The 15,908-nt window shown below is 44.2% G+C and overlaps 1 protein-coding gene across 1 annotated transcript in view; it reads right to left on the bottom strand.

The window, feature by feature from the left end:
- The window catches only part of DLGAP2 (DLG associated protein 2), a 756,498-nt gene that overhangs the window by 104,146 nt on the left and 636,444 nt on the right, over positions 1-15,908 (bottom strand). The window contains exon 6 of the mRNA XM_029051803.1: positions 13,563-14,632. Within this exon, the coding sequence (XP_028907636.1) occupies positions 13,563-14,632 (1,070 nt within the window). The remainder of the gene's footprint in view (positions 1-13,562; positions 14,633-15,908) is intronic.

The following is a 15,908-nucleotide window of genomic DNA, read 5'->3' as shown; positions in this document are numbered from 1 at the left end:
TCCCGAGAGCTTAGTACAGTGCTCTGCACACAGGAAGCACTCAATAAATACCAACGATTGATTGATTGGTATGACAGAGATTCCCTGAAAATTATAACAGGAAAAAGCTTTCAACTTGAATTTTTATTACCCTCTCTGAATCTGCCTAAGACCACAGAATGAAACGGAAACTGGTTCTTGCCTATCTTGCATTCCAAGCACCATTTGGGAAGAGACTGTGTATTGCTTGACTCAGTGTGGCCTACTGGAAAGTGCACAGGCCTGGGAGACGGAGGACCTGCGTTCTAATCTCCGCTCTGCTACTTGTCAGCTGCGTGACCACGGGAAAGTCACTTAATTCTCGGTGCCTCAGTGTATGCTTCTGTTTTCCCTCCCCTAAACTGTGAGCCCTTTTGGATCAGGGACTGTGACTGATCAGACCGTATTGTCTCTACCCCAGGGCTTAGCACAAAGTAAATGCTTAACAAATATCATTCACTCATTTATTCAATCGTAAATCGTATATACCACAATACGTACATCCGCTGCTTTAAGTACAGGTAGAGAGAGTGAAGTCGCTCACTTGCAGTGTGGAAGCTACTTCCTGGGAGCCAGTTAGCACCAGGAGGCTGCACTAAATGTTACACACATATTTGGATAATAATTATAATATTTATTCTTGGTTCTATTTATCTTGATTCTATTTATTGCTATTGTTATTGTCTGTCCGTCTTCCCCGATTAGCCTGTAAGCCCGTCAAAGTGCAGGGACTGTCTCTATCTGTTACCGATTTCTACATTCCAAGTGCTTAGTACAGTGCTCTGCAAATAATAAGAGCTCAATCAGTACTACTGAATGAATGAATAATAATAATTATGGTATTTGTTAAGTGCTTACTATGTGCCAAGCACTGTTCTAAGTTCTGGGTAGATATACGGTAATCAGGTTGTCCCACATGAGGCTCACAGTCTTAATCCCCATTTGACAGATGAGGGAACTGAGGCACAGAAAGGTTAACTGGCTTGCCCAAGGTCACACAACGGCTACTTAAAAAAATGGTATTTATTAAGTGCTTTCTACATCTAAGAACTAGAGTAGATACAAGAACATCAGATTGGACGTGCTTCCTATTCTCCATGGAACTCACAATTTCATACCCATTTTAAGATGAGGCAATTGAGGCTCAGAGAAGTGAGGTGACTGATCTAAGTTCACGGAGCAGACAGTGGCAGAGGTGGGACAAGAACTGTGATTCTCAGCCCAGGCTCTTTCCACCAAGCTACACTGCCTCAGCCTCTAATTAAATGTACTAAAGAGTCTCCTAGGAGACTGAGTCACTGCAACTTCTAAAAACGTGTATGGGTCTCTCAGAAAGTAACTTACCCTTTGGGAAATTCTAACTCATGATTTGACAAATGATGATTTCACTTCTACGTGGCCCAGTTTCCCAATCTGATAAATAAAGATGGCATGGCAACAGTAAAGCTTTCTTCCGGAACTGGTAATGTTATGTTACTGTCACTGATTTTTCTACCCCAAAGTCCGTCTTGTTTCAATGCTGTGTAACAACGAAATGAAAATAAAAGTGTAATAACTGCTTGCTAATGCTGTACCCGCGGTAAGATCTGACCACAGTTGCCAGAGATAGGAGAGACCAAACTTGTACTGAGCTAGCACTATCCTTGTTTACTGAACAAATACAAAGCTACTCTAGGCCCTTTTCAGATTGAATCAATCCCTCATACTTATTGCGTGATAGGCAATATCTTGAAAGACACAATCTCTGCCCTTAAGGAGCTGACTATAAACTCACTGTGGGCAGGGAATGTCTCTGTAAATATTATTATATCGTACTCTCCTAATATAGCACTCTCCCACTCTACTCTTAGTACAGTGCTCTGTACGCAATATGCATTCAATAAATACGAATGACTGACTGATTGACCGACAGGAAGGTTGGTGGCGCTGTCTACAGTGATAGGAAAGTCAAGGGCACGAGAGAGTAGGGGTGGGAAGATAAGAAGTTGTTTTAGACACGTTAAGTTTGAGGTGACAGGAGGACATCCAAGTAGAAATGTCCTGAAGGCAGGAGGAAATGCGAAACTGCAGAGAGGATGAGAGATCGGGGCTAGAGATATGGATTTGGGGATCATTCACGTAGAGGTAGTTGGAGCCATGGGCGCGAATGATTTCTCCAAAGAAGTGAGTGTACATGGAGAATAGAAGGGAACCCAGAACAGACCTTTGAGGGTCACTCGCAGTTTGGGGGTGGGAGACAGAGAAGGAGCCCACTAAAGAGACTGAGAATGAGCAGCCAGAGAGGGAGAGAACCAGGAGAGGATAGTGGGGGTAGCAGCGTGGTTCAGTGGATAGAGCCTGGTCTTGGGAGTCAGAGGTCATGATTTCGACTCCCGGCTCTGCCACTTGTCAGCTGAGTGACTGTGGGCAAGTCACTTCACTTCTTTGTGCCTCGGTTACCTCATCTGTAAAATGGGGATTAACTGTGAGCCTCACGTGGGACAGCCTGATGACCCTGTATCTCCCCCAGCGCTTAGAACAGTACTCTGCACATAGTAAGCGCTTAGCAAATACCAACATTATTATTAGTGTCGGTGAAGCCATGGTTGGATAGCGTTTCCAAGAAAAGGGGGTGGTGGACAGCGTTGAAGGCAAGTGGGAGGTCAAGGAGGATTAGGATGGAGTAGAGGCTGTTGGATTTGGCAAGAAGGAGATCATTTGTGATCTTTGAGGGGGTGGTTTCTGTGGAGTGAAAGGGATGGAAGCGAGATTGCAGAGGGTGAAAGAGAGAACTGGAGGAGCGGAACTTGAGACAGCAGGCATAGACAACTCACTCAAGGAGTTTGGAGAGGAATGGTAGGAAGGAAATAGAGCAAAAACCGGAGGGGACCATGGGGACAGGGGAGGGTTTATTTAGAATAGAGGAATCATGAGCATGTTTGAAAGCAGTGGGGAAGAAGCCACTGGAGAGGGAGGGGGCAAGTTGATAAGGTGCAGAGGGATGGAGTTGGATGCACAGATAGAAGGGGTGGATTTTGAGCAGATGTCACCTAGAGATACTGCTGGGAAAGATGGGAGAGTTGAAGAAGGGCAGGATTGGGGAGGATCTGGGGAGAAGCAGGGGAGACTTTAGGGAGATTACAACTTAGAGTTTCACTTTTCTCTGTAAAGTAGGTGGCCAGGTCATTAGAGGAAAGGGATGGGGGAGGCAGAGGGATAGGAATTTGAGGAGGGAGATAAAAGCCTGGAACAACTTGCAAGGACAACGGGCATGGGTGTCAATATGGGCAGAGAAATCATTTTGCCAGGCAGAGTTAAAGCATGCAAGGACAAACTCGAAGTGGGGAAAGTCAACCTGATATGTAGATTTCCACTGGCAGTGCTCTGTGGCTCCTGCACGAGAGCGAAGGAGACACCCGTGGAGGCGATCCAGGGCTGTGGGTTAGCCGTACGAGATCAGCGAAGGGATTGGGGAGCGAGTGAGTTGAGTTCAGTAGCTTGGGTGGTGTCGAGATGGTCATCAAGGGAAGGTAGTTTGGGGAATGAGGCTAAATGGAGCATGATGACTTGAGAAAATTGGATGGAAAATGGAAAATGGAAAGCAGAATTTTTTTTTCCTATAGCCTCCTGATTTTCCACATTAAGTGGAATTAAAGACTTGGCTGAAAATCCAGTCAGCAGTGTAGGTCAAGACAGGAAAGTACGAAGAACCATGGGAAAAGTTTTGAAGTTTTTGAACTTCAGCGTTCCAGGATGAAGTCCTTTAGATTAAAAACTGTATCAGATTCCTTTCTTTCACCCTTAATTCCAGAGCCCAGCAGCTGCATTTCCAAGGCAGAGAGTGTGTGCATACAACCGGTGCATCTGTCCAGAGCTGGCCAGGTTCTTCCATTCTAAGCTGGTATCTACATTAAACACATCTGTTCTTGACACTGGACTCTTTAGAAATCCTGACAGGGCTCATGGATCATTATCAATCAATCAATCACATTTACTGAGTGCTTACAGAGGGCAGAGCACTGTACTGAGCTCTTGGGGGAGTGCAATGCTTTCATTCATTCATTCATTTAATCGTATTTAATGTGGCACTTACTATATGTAAAGCACTGTACTAAGCAATTGGAAGAGTACAACAGAACAATAAGCAGACACATTCCCTGCCCACAGCGAGTTTACAGTCTAGAGGAGAAGACAGACACTAATATAAATAAATGAATAAATAAATAAATTACATAAATTATCCTGCACAAAAACTGTAGCCCTTAGACAAGCATCTCTGCATCACGGACCAAGGCAGAGCATTTTACAGTAATAATGATCATGATAATAATTATGGTATTGGTTAAGCGCTTACTATGTGCCAGGCACTGTACTAAGTGCTGAGCTGGATATAAGCAAATGGGGTTGGACATAATCCCTGTTCCACGTGGGAATCACAGCCTCAATCCCCACTTTCCAGATGAGGTAACTGAGCCACAGGGAAGTGAAGTGACTTGCTCGAGGTCACACAGCAGACAAGTGGCAGAGCTAGGATTAGAACCCATGACCTTCTGACTCCAGGTCTGTGCTCTTTCCACTACAACAACCGCTGGGTCCCCCGACCCAAGTAGTGTTGAGAGTCACTGCAGGACAATGCCCTAGTAAGGCACAGGGGTTGACTGACTTGGGGTGGAAACAAACTCTGACACTTGTGGAGTCAGTGGAATATTGGATCTAATTGCAGAGATGCCTTTCAGAGTTGTAGGTCCTCCGTGGGCATTTTGACGCTAATGGTCCTCTTAATTTTATCACTAGCTTCTCCCAATAACCTAGAATCCTATTATTCACCATGGGGGAGTCCAGCTGCATCCAGAGTGCAGAATTATTAGTCACATCCATCTCTTATCTTGCCTCTTTGAAAAATGGAGCGGAAATTCTTAAAATATTGTTCTTAATTCTTCAAAAATCAATTTGAAACAACAGAGAAATGGGATTAGAAATACCATTCAGAAGTAGCAATTAAGCCATATTTTCCCCATTTCCCTTATCACTGTTCTTAGCAGAAGTAGTAATAATATGAATAGTATTAATAATGTTATTGTCAATAATAATAATGGTGTTTATTAAGCATTTACTTAATAAATGTTAAATACTGAGCACAAGGGATTAGACATAGTTCCTCTTCCATGCAGGGCTCACAGTCTATCTGATCCCCAGTTTGCATGTGAGGAAACAGATGCCCAGAGAGGTTAAGTGAGTTGCCTTTGGCCACACAGCAGGCTGGGACTGTTGACCGATTGCAGAGCTGGGACTCCAACCTGGGTTTTCTGGACTCTCAGTCCTGTGCTTTTCCCACTAAGCAGAGATTTGGAAAGAAGGGCAACAAGCTACCTCTTAGGAGAAAAAAAATCACTTGACTTTCTCAAGGAAGAAGAGAGCATCAGAGTAGAGTAGGGTGAGAGAAAAGAAAGGGTCTTGCATATTTCAACACAAAACAGATCTGTTTTCAAAATGGTCATGTCAACTACACTTGCCAAAAGAGTTTTGCAGGACTATTTCTGAAACAACAATTGGAACATTTAAGGGCCATTAGTCTCAAAGAAGAAGAAGAAGAAGAAGAAGAAAAAAAGCTATACTTCCACCTTGTTTATTGTGACTTTTGAAATAAGATTAGAACCCTCCCCCCCAAATAAATTTGCTTTGATTTTGCAAGAGCAGTATAACTGCTATAGTTATAATTCCTTTTTCAAGAAAAGTTTTATACAATAAAAGAATTTCCTAAGCCCAAAGACAGTATCCCAGCTGCAGCGTCTCATTTCTTTTTCTACTAAGCATTATTTAAAAAAATACTATGCTCCTATTTGAAAGAGAATGCTAGTTCTTCCCCACTGAGGAATACATGAAATTTTAATCACTCTTAATTTGATCCTTAAAATCCACACCCTTGTGGCAGCAATAAAATTAAAATGGAGATTTCTGTGCTCTCCTTTGAGTTTCAGGACTCACCAGGGCAGTGGTTCTATTTTTATAAGGTTTCAAAAATGGTACGAGCATTTAATCCCTCAGACCTGCAACTCAGTAGTTGTTCTAAGTGTCAACACTGGGCTTGGTGCCTGGATCATGCCAAGGATAAAGTGATGGGTTTTAAGGAGTTGGCTTGGAGACAAAAGAACCCCATAGTACCTTTCTGGATCCAGACCCAGATTCAGGCAGAGGGTGAGTAGCAGCAAAGGTAAGCCATTTCCATCTTTTAGACTGTGTGGCTATCTATGTCTTGCTGCTAGGCTATAAACTCGTCGTGGACAGGGATTATGTCTGTTAAATTATTATACCGTACTCTCCCAAGCACTTAGTACAGTGCTCTGCACACAGTAAGCACTCAATAAATACGACTGACTGACTTTTTGTTCCTTCAGATTAGGAAGGGCGGGCGATCTCCTGGCCAAAAACGGCATTGAGTGATTAAAGGTACCGAATGATACATATCACTCTTCATCATCAATTATGGTATTTACTGAGTGCTTACCATGTGCAGAGCACTACATTAATCACTTGGGAGAGTACATTATAACAGAGTTGGTGGACACGTTATCCCCTCTCAGGGTCACACCTGTAGAGTTTCCATTTCTCTACCGGGCTCAACTACACGGGGGAGAGTCAAGCAGAGGCCTGTGCATTCCACTCCTAGCTTGGCTAGTGGCTAGCGAGAGGAAGGCAATCTGCTACAAGTCAAAACTCACCCACGCTGGGCAGCAGAGGCACGGCAGAGAGTCCAGGGTGGATACTCAAGTTTACTGTGCGGCAACAGTAAACCACTTCTGGATTTTTACCAAGAAAACTCTACGAATACACTACCAGAATGATTGCAGACGGAGGTGGGGCATTCTGGCAGAGATGTGACCATGGTGTCACTATGGGTCAGACACGACCCGACTGTATAAGGCAAGACACGTTATCCCTGACTATTCCTTCATTTCTCCTACTCTTTCTCCTTCTGCATCCCCTATGCCTTTGGGTCTGCAGCCATTCGGCACTTAATAGTCACCCTATCCTCAGCCTCAATTACTATTTGCCTCAGTTACCTCATCGGTAAAAATGGGGATTAAATCTTTCTTCCTCTGATTTAGACTGTGAGGCCTATGTGGGACAGTGACTGTGTTCAAACTGATTACCTTGTATCTACCCCAGTGCTTAGTTCAATGCCTGGCACATAGTAAGTGTTTAACAAAACCATAATTATCATTATAATTACCATGTCTACCATTGGCAGAAGTGCTGGGATACATAGTAGAGCTGGAACTGTTCAATTCAGTATAGGGAGCCCTATAGGAAGATTCAAGAGTCCTGGATGCAGGTGTCATCTCTTCTTCCTCAATTCTGGGAAATTCTTCCAACTCAACAGACTTCAAGCATCATCTAAAGCCTTAGAAGCCATTACTTCCAAATTACCATATGCAGGTGACTATGTCCCAGAGGCATATTCAAGAAGACATGTGAAGGATGGCAAACCATTTCATGGAATCATCCAGGGGTGACGGTAAGACTAAAGAAAACTGAGTTGATGTATCAGCCTGCACCAGGGAAGCCATGCGCATGACAAAAATGTTCACTGGCAACGTAAATGCTGCCGCTGAGTTGTGTGTTGGATAAGGAAGCAGAAAATGGTATCTAAAAGACCAGCACATTCTTTGGGAGATTGTCTCCCGCCCACAGCCTCCAGCCCAATCTAAAAGCTGACAGAGCTGAAGTGTTGGCCAACCATTTATGGATATTTATCAATATAAAAATTATTATTATGACATTTGTTAATAATAATAATAATAATGTTGGCATTTGTTAAGCGCTATGTGCAGAGCACTGTTCTAAGCGCTGGGGTAGATACAGGGTCATCAGGTTGTCCCACGTGAGGCTCACAGTCATAATCCCAATTTTACAGATGAGGGAACTGAGGCACAGAGAAGTTAAGTGACTTGCCCACAGTCACACAGCTGACAAGTGGCAGAGCCGGGATTCAAACCCGTGACCTCTGACTCCCAAACCCGTGCTCGTTCCACTGAGCCACACTGAGCACTTACTATTTGCCAAGCACCGTTCTAAGCGCTGGGGTAGATACAGGGTAATCAGTTTGTCCCACGTGGGGCTCACACTTTTAATCGCCATTTTGCAGATGAGGTAACTGAGAAGTTAAGTGCCTTGCCCAAGGTCATACAGCAGAGAAGTGGTGGGGGTAGGATTAGAACCCAAGACCTCTGACTCCCAAGCCCGTGTTCTTTCCACTAAGCCTATACAATGATAAATTGAGTCCATCTTCCAGGACTGAAGCTAAACTCATCTCAGTATAGCTACGCTGGTGGGGCATATGAGGAGAATAAACAACAGCAGGATATTCAAACTGCTGCGAGGAAAGCTGAATTAAGGAAATTGAAAGCCATGAGGGCAGAGGAAATTTTTAAAGGACAGAGTAAAACAAAGCCTAGGGCAATGCTGTATCCCAGTGGAAAACTGGAAGTAATTGCTGAGTTTAGATCAGCCTGGTGTTGGGCTCAGCACGGGTCTTTTTAAGTAAAAAGATTCGTAAGCAACGGAAGGCAGAGGCAAAAAAGAAAACAAGGACAGGCACCGCCGATGTACCGACACAAAAAAGGGACAGCCTTTTTATCTGCACAATATAGCAAGCAAAGTGGCCCAGTGGATACAGCATGGGCCTGGGTGTCAGAAGGACTTGGGTTCTAATCCCCAGTTCACCACGTCTGCTGTGGGACCTTGGACAAGTCACTTCACTTCTCTCTGCCTCAGTTACCTCATCTGTAAAATGGGGATTAAGACAAGACTGTGGGAGCTATGTGACACTGGGACTGTACTCAACCTGATCATTTTGCATTTATCCTAGAGCTTAGTACAGTGCACAGCACAGAGTAAGCACTTAAATGCTACAATTATTATTATTCTTACCGGGACTGTGGTTCTCTCATTGGCCTTTTCAGTCACACCCATACTCATAGGTGAATTCCACCATCAGTGGTGGCTTCTTCAAGTACAACGAAAAACTCTTTCCCTCTATTAGCCCTTTAAAATTATATGAAAATAAAAATAAAACCAAAAAGTGGTAATTGTATTGAATGCCTGGGTTTTTTTTCCTGGATGGTCTACTAATAGGATGGTCTTCCTACTCTATTCTAAACGTTTTAAACATACTCATAGAATTCTAGTTTTAAAACTGTATTTTGAACTTTTATATGTTTACATTATATTGGTCAAATTATTTTTTCAAAAGCAGTTTACCATGATCAGTCCCTTTTAATGAATAACATAATATTAACTTTGTCTCGTTAGAACACCTTAAAATTAATTTTATTATGCACTCTGTAGCTTAAATGAACTATAATTTCACTGGCTTAGTGATTCTGAAGATCTTGATCACACACTTGCTTATAAGTCAGATGTGCTGAAACTCTCTGAAGGGCTCTATTTTTTCTTCAAATGCATATGCACACACACACACATACATATATACACACAGGTACACAAACAAAATTTTTCTGGATGAAAATTTGTCTTTCCCCACAAGCACTTATGTACGTACTCATCATTTCTTTTAATGCCTGTCTTTCCTTCTAGACTGTGAGCTCCTGGTGGTCAGGAATAATTGTCTACCAACTCCATTGTGTTGTGCTCGCCAAGCACTTAGTATAGAGTTCTGCACACAGTAAGTGCTCAGTCAATACTATTGATTGATTGTGAGTAAACTATAACATTGGAGCATATCCATTTTCCTTGAGTAAGTTCGTTCTGGGCAGGGAATGTGTCTGCTAATTCTATTGTATTGTACTCTCCCAAGTGCTTAGTACAATGCTCTGCACATAAGTGTGCAAGTGACTAATGGATTGATTGAGTTGTGGCAAGTGAAGTAAACACCCAACCGGCTATCTTACTGCTACAGGTTCTCGTAATATCCTGGCTAGATTACTATGTCAGCCTGCTCTCTGATCTCCTTTCCTCCTCTCTCTCCCCACTCCAGTCTATTCTTCATTCCGCTGCCTGTTTCATCTTACTGCAGAAACGCTCTGGGCATGTCACTTCCCTTCTCAAAAACCTCCAGTGGTTGCCTATCAACCTCCGCACAAAACAAAAGCTTCTCACTCTAGGCTTCAAGGCTCTCCATCACCTTGCCCCTTCCTACCTCTCCTCCCTTCTCTCTTTCCTCTCCCCATTCCACACGCTCTGCCCTCTGCCGCCCACCTCCTCACCGTCCCTTGTTCTCACCTATCCCACCGTCGACCCCTGGGCCACGTCTTCCCGCGGTCCCGGAATGCCCTCCCTCCTCACCTCCGCCAAACTCATTCTCTTCCCCTCTTCAAAACCCTACTTAAAGCTCACCTCCTCCAAGAAGCCTCCCAGACTGAGCTCCCCTTGTCCCTCTGCTCCCTCAACCCTCCCACCCTTCACCTCTCTACAGCTAAACCCTCTTCTCCCCCCTTTCCCTTTGCTCCTCCCCCTCTCCCATCCCATCCCCTCAGCACTGTACTCGTCCGCTCAACTGTATGTATCTTCATTACCCTATTTTTTTTGTTAATGAGATGTACATCACCTTGATTCTATTTATTTGCTATTGTTTTAATGAGCTGTTCTTCCTCTTGATTCTATTTATTGCCATTGTTCTTGTCTGTCTGTCTCCCCCGATTATACTGTAAGCCCATCAAAGGGCAGGGACCGTCTCTACCTGTTACCGATTTGTACTTTCCAAGTGCTTAGTACAGTGCTCTGCACATAGTAAGCACTCAATAAATACTGTTGAATGAATTAATGAATGAACAGAAATAACTTGGATTGGGTCAAAGATGTAAACTGGGCTAGTTATTCTGATCAGGGCCATGCTATAGCCTCACTGGCCAGATGCTAATGGGCTAATAGGCTGAGTTTGATAGAATTTTTGCAAATCCATCAGAAATCCCCAAACTTATTTATACTTTAAATCCTCTTTCTCTCCAGGACTTGTTCAGAAATCTTTAAATTTAAAGGGTCAGGTTATGGTTTCATAGGCCTTTCACTGATCTGTCAATGGAAATCCAAGTAAGAATGGGAAGAAGGATTGGATGGAAGGGAATAAAGCTTCATGGAGTCAACGAGACATTGTCTCTTTTTTTTTTATTTGTTAAGCATTTACGATGTGCCAGGCTGGGGAAGTTGTCAGGTTGGACACAGTCCCTATTTTGTATGGGGCTCACGGTCTTAATCCACACTTTACAGATGAGACAGCTGAGGTCTGGAGAAGTGAAGTGACCTGCCCAAGTTCCCACAGCAGACAAGTGGCTGAACTGGGATTAGAACCCAGGTCACCATTTTTTTCCGTGGAGATTTGGGCCTGATCTAATTTTGGATATAGATAAGAACTGGATCTTGGGCCTACTTCTACCTCAACTATTCTTCGGAGATCTCATGCAGGACAAAAGGATCTTGGGAAGATCAGTAGTTTCTAGATTCTGCCTTGGGATGTTTGGGTCACTTCCATGTGATGGTGGGTCACCTTAAAATCCATCTTAGTGTTTAGGAAAGGACCATCCAACATCCATAAAGTTTCCTTTGATATCTCTCCAGTAACTCATTTTTAACCTTGTGACCTTGAATTGATCCCAGGGGTTCCTGAAGCGACTGATAGTTCAGCCTATTCAACTTCCTGTTTTAATGAATTCCATAGACTGCTAGACTGTAAGCTCCTCGTGGGCAGAGAACACATCTACCAACTCTGTTACACTGTACTCTCCCAAATGCTTAGTATATAGTGACCTGTGCTTACCATCAAAGGTGTCTTCAAATACGGATAACCCTAGTTCACGTAGAAACCCCATCTACAACATTCCTGATTTTGTAGATTTCAGTCAAGTTCCTTTTCAGCCTCCAACCTTCCTGATGGCAATTTCCTAACCTGTTTATCCTCCTTAGGAAGTTTTTCCTTGTCTGCCTCCTTCAGCTCTATTACATCCTTCCTCAAAATGCGAAGACCAGAACAAGTATTCCAGGTAAAGGTGGTAGGACACTTCAGAACCGGAATCCCCCTCTAGATGATAAGCTTGTGGTAGGCAGGGAACAGGTCTACCGACTCTGTTGAATTGTACTTTCGCCTTTCCCAAGTGCTTAGTTCAGTGCTCTGCACACAATAAGCACTGAATAAATACCACTGATCGATGGATTGATTGATCGCAAGATCAGCAGACATCTTTACAGTGTTCTGTGCACCCAGTGACTCACTGGCAGATTCTGCATTTGTTTATCTCTCTCGCTAATTGGCTACCTGATGACTCAGGAAATCGTTAATATTATTGCTCACTACAACGTAATAGAAACCAGCCATGAACCAAAAAATCCCTTTTGTCAAGCAATGGTATCTGACGATACAATGTGGAGCTTTTGCCTCAGATTTTCAAAGTGGTTGAATAACGTCATCTGTAGGTATTCATTAGAAGAAAATATAAAAGTAATTATTGCCTAGTGGAATGAGCAGGGTCTTGGAAGCCAATCGATCATATTTATGGAGCGCTTCCTACGTGCAGAGCACTGTACTGTGCGCTTGGGAGTGTACAACAGAATAGGATTAGTCAGGGAACCCACTTTAGACCGTAAGCCCATTGTGGGTAGGGATTGTCTCTCTTTATTGCTGTACTGTACTTTCCATGCGCTTAGTACAGTGCTCTGCATACACTGAGTGCTCAATAAATAGGATTGAATGAATGAATGAATGAATTCAGGTTCTATAGCTTGTCCGTTATGTGTCACTTAACTTCTCTATGTGGCAGTTTCACCATCTTTTAAATGGTATTAAATAGCTATTCATCCTCCTATTTAGACTAGTGGGACAGGGAACACTGTCTGACCTGATTGTCTTGCATCTATTCCATATTTAGTACAGTGCTAAAAAAAAGATCACAATTATAATTATATAATGTCCCTTTCTCTTTATTGCTAGGGCTCAAAGAGAAGAGTTCATGACATGCTAAAAGGATCAAAGGCAGAATAAGGAGTGAAACAACACACGAAAAGGGAATCCTTAAGACTTGATTCTTATCATCTCGTTGATTTTCTGCTCCTTTTCTGTAAACTGATTTTATCCAAGCGTTCCACAGAAATTTGGGCCTTTTATGAAATCAGAAAACACTGACGTCAGGATCGGTAGAACAACTCATTAAAGTTAAATGCCAATTTATATTAGGGCGATTTATTCAACTTAGAAACTGAACGGCATTAATGTAGCCCAATACGATTAGACTGTAAGCCCCTCACTGGGGAGGGACTGTCTCTATCTGTTGCTGAACTGTACATTCCAAGCGCTTAGTACAGTGCTTTGCACATAGTAAGCACTCAACAGATACTACTGAATGAATGACTAAGACGAGGGTTTTCTATCCTCCAGACTAAGCGTCGTCACGCAAATGGCTTCATCCTGCTTAGAAATATGGTTCGTGCAGAAATATGGGGGTGCAGAAGCAAGGAACACCCCCAAGGCTTCTCAGTAACTATTCGGTAATACCCTTGATTCTATTTCCCCCAAGGACTCCATTCAAACTCGAACTGATAACACAGCAGCTCCTTACCTGAAGGTAATGACACGACCTCAAGGAAGGTTTCATTTCCTGATGGACTAGAGGCTTATCCAAGTTCAGTGAAGATTTGCGATAGGCTTCCTTAGCCTGGCTCACGGTCAGGGTAGACCAGGAACTCCTTTTCATATACTTCCCATCGGGGGTCATCGCTAAGCCTTCGCAAGCCGAACACTTGACGTCGTTATTACTTTTGGACGTCTTCAGCGAGAGGTCGCCAAAGTGGCTCTGGAGGGTCTCGGGGTAGCAGTGGGAAATATGATCGACGTGATGCCTGTTCACCACGCTGGGCGTTCGATAAGTGCTATCGCTGTCCAAGTTATCATCGGAGCTCCACCAACTGCTCATTCCGGATTTATGTTTACTCTCCGGCTTCCGTTCCTTGCTTTTACTCCTTTTGCTGTGTTTGGAGTGGTGGCCGTGATGGTGATCCTCCCCCCGGCTGTCGCCCTTGGTCCCGTTGACGTTGCTCTTGGACGAGCCTTCTAAAGAATGAGACTTGGTGAAGAGTTTCTGGACCGAATGGACGAGGTGGCGTATCCTCCCCGGGCTCTCGTTCCGCTGTTCTGCGGCCGTCGAAGTCCTCTGATATTGTAAAGTGTGAAACCCGTCCCTGTGCAGGGGAAGCTGCTTCTCAAACTGATCCAAGAGGTTGGCCGGGATGCGATTGACTTTAGCGCTCGCGTGGGACACGGCACAGTCGTCCCTGGTGTCGAAATGTGAGCTGTAGTGCATTCTGGGAAAAGTGCTACTGGACAGGTGATCGCCCATCATCACGGGCATCATCATACATTCCGAGTGGATGGAGCTACGGGGAGAACAGCGATGGTGTTCCAGGGGGCAGCTCTCCGTAGGGCTGAGCAGATAGGATTGGCGAGCTTCCGGCCCATGATGAAGGTGGTCGTGGATATGTTCGCAGTCGTCAGGGGGCGTTAAACCGCAGGTGTGGCCGGAACATAACTGGGGTTGATTGCGACTGCCGGCTAATCCTTTCATGTTCCTCGAAGCAGGGGAGTACCTCTCTTCATTGAAGTGCGGAGACGGTGACCATGAGTACTGCTGATCTGTGGACAGAGGACAGAATGGTTATTCCACATTCAACCCAAAGCGTACGTTAAGCGATCAAACCACAGGGAACCCGAATGTCCGACGCAGACACGTCCTATAGGTACGTCTGACGACCGGCTATCACCGTTTTCTTCTTGGGGGCTCACCGCCTATGAAAAAGAACGGCTTGGGGAGATACAGGCACTATCTCTCCTCACGCAAACAGTTCCCTGATGAAGTATTCCTCCGGAGAGTAAATTTTCCAGATCTCAAGGTGATGGCATTTCGGTCTCTTGATACCTTCGCCACCTACGGATATTTCTTCCGTTTGGGATACGTTTATTCAGGCATCGAAGTCAAGCTTTTGCAGCTGTCACATCTGATAAACAAGAAACGTTTTTGAAGCCTCAAGAAGCCCTTCAATTGGATTTGGGTATTCATGCCCCCCAGATTTCAGCTTATTAAAACTCATCACTTACCAAAGGCAACAGCTGGTATAGGATCGGGATCCTCAAAGGGTCTCTCGGTGCATTTTAGAAAACAATCTCTGAAAATGTGCCTGGTAGCCACAGTGCAGCTGAAGCTCCAGAGATGCCGGGTGTTATATCACACCCTGTGGTCAGATGATTAAAAATCGTTTTACGACAGTTCCCAAGTGGTTAGGAGGGTGCTCGGCATACGGTAAATGCTCAATAATCACCATTGATTGATTGATACCTTCTGACCCATTTGGATTGTACAGGCTACTGCCTCTGTCAAAAAAGTTTGATCTTGACTGTGAGCTCCTTGTGGGCAGAGAATGTGTCTGGTTTTTGTTATAATGTGCTCTCCCAAGCGCTTAGTACAGGGCTCGGCACATAGTAAGTGCTCAATAAATAGGATTGACCGACGGATTCTCCTCCCTAATGTAATTTCCTTCAAAGGTCTCACCCTTCTTAGAAATGGAGTGGTCTTACAACCTTTCAAAACATTATCATGAAGATAGTCTATCACTTGTTCAGAGAACCAGTCTATCAGAGAACAAGTCTATCAGAGAAGCAGCGTGGCTCAGTGGAAAGAGCCTGGGCTTCGGAGTCAGAGGTCATGGGTTCGACTCCGGGCTCTGCCACTTGTCAGCTGTGTGACTGTGGGCAAGTCATTTAAGTTCTCTGTGCCTCAGTTACCTCATCTGCAAAATGGGGATTACCTGTGAGCCTCACGTGGGACGACCTGATTACTCCGTATCTCCCTCAGCGCTTAAAATAGTGCTCTGCACATAGTAAGCGCTTAACGAATACCAACAGTATTACTTGT

The sequence above is a fragment of the Ornithorhynchus anatinus genome, chromosome X1 (assembly GCF_004115215.2).
Source record: "Ornithorhynchus anatinus isolate Pmale09 chromosome X1, mOrnAna1.pri.v4, whole genome shotgun sequence".
In the NCBI taxonomy this organism is placed as follows: Eukaryota; Metazoa; Chordata; class Mammalia; order Monotremata; family Ornithorhynchidae; genus Ornithorhynchus; species Ornithorhynchus anatinus.
This window is presented reverse-complemented; position numbering and strand designations above follow the sequence as displayed.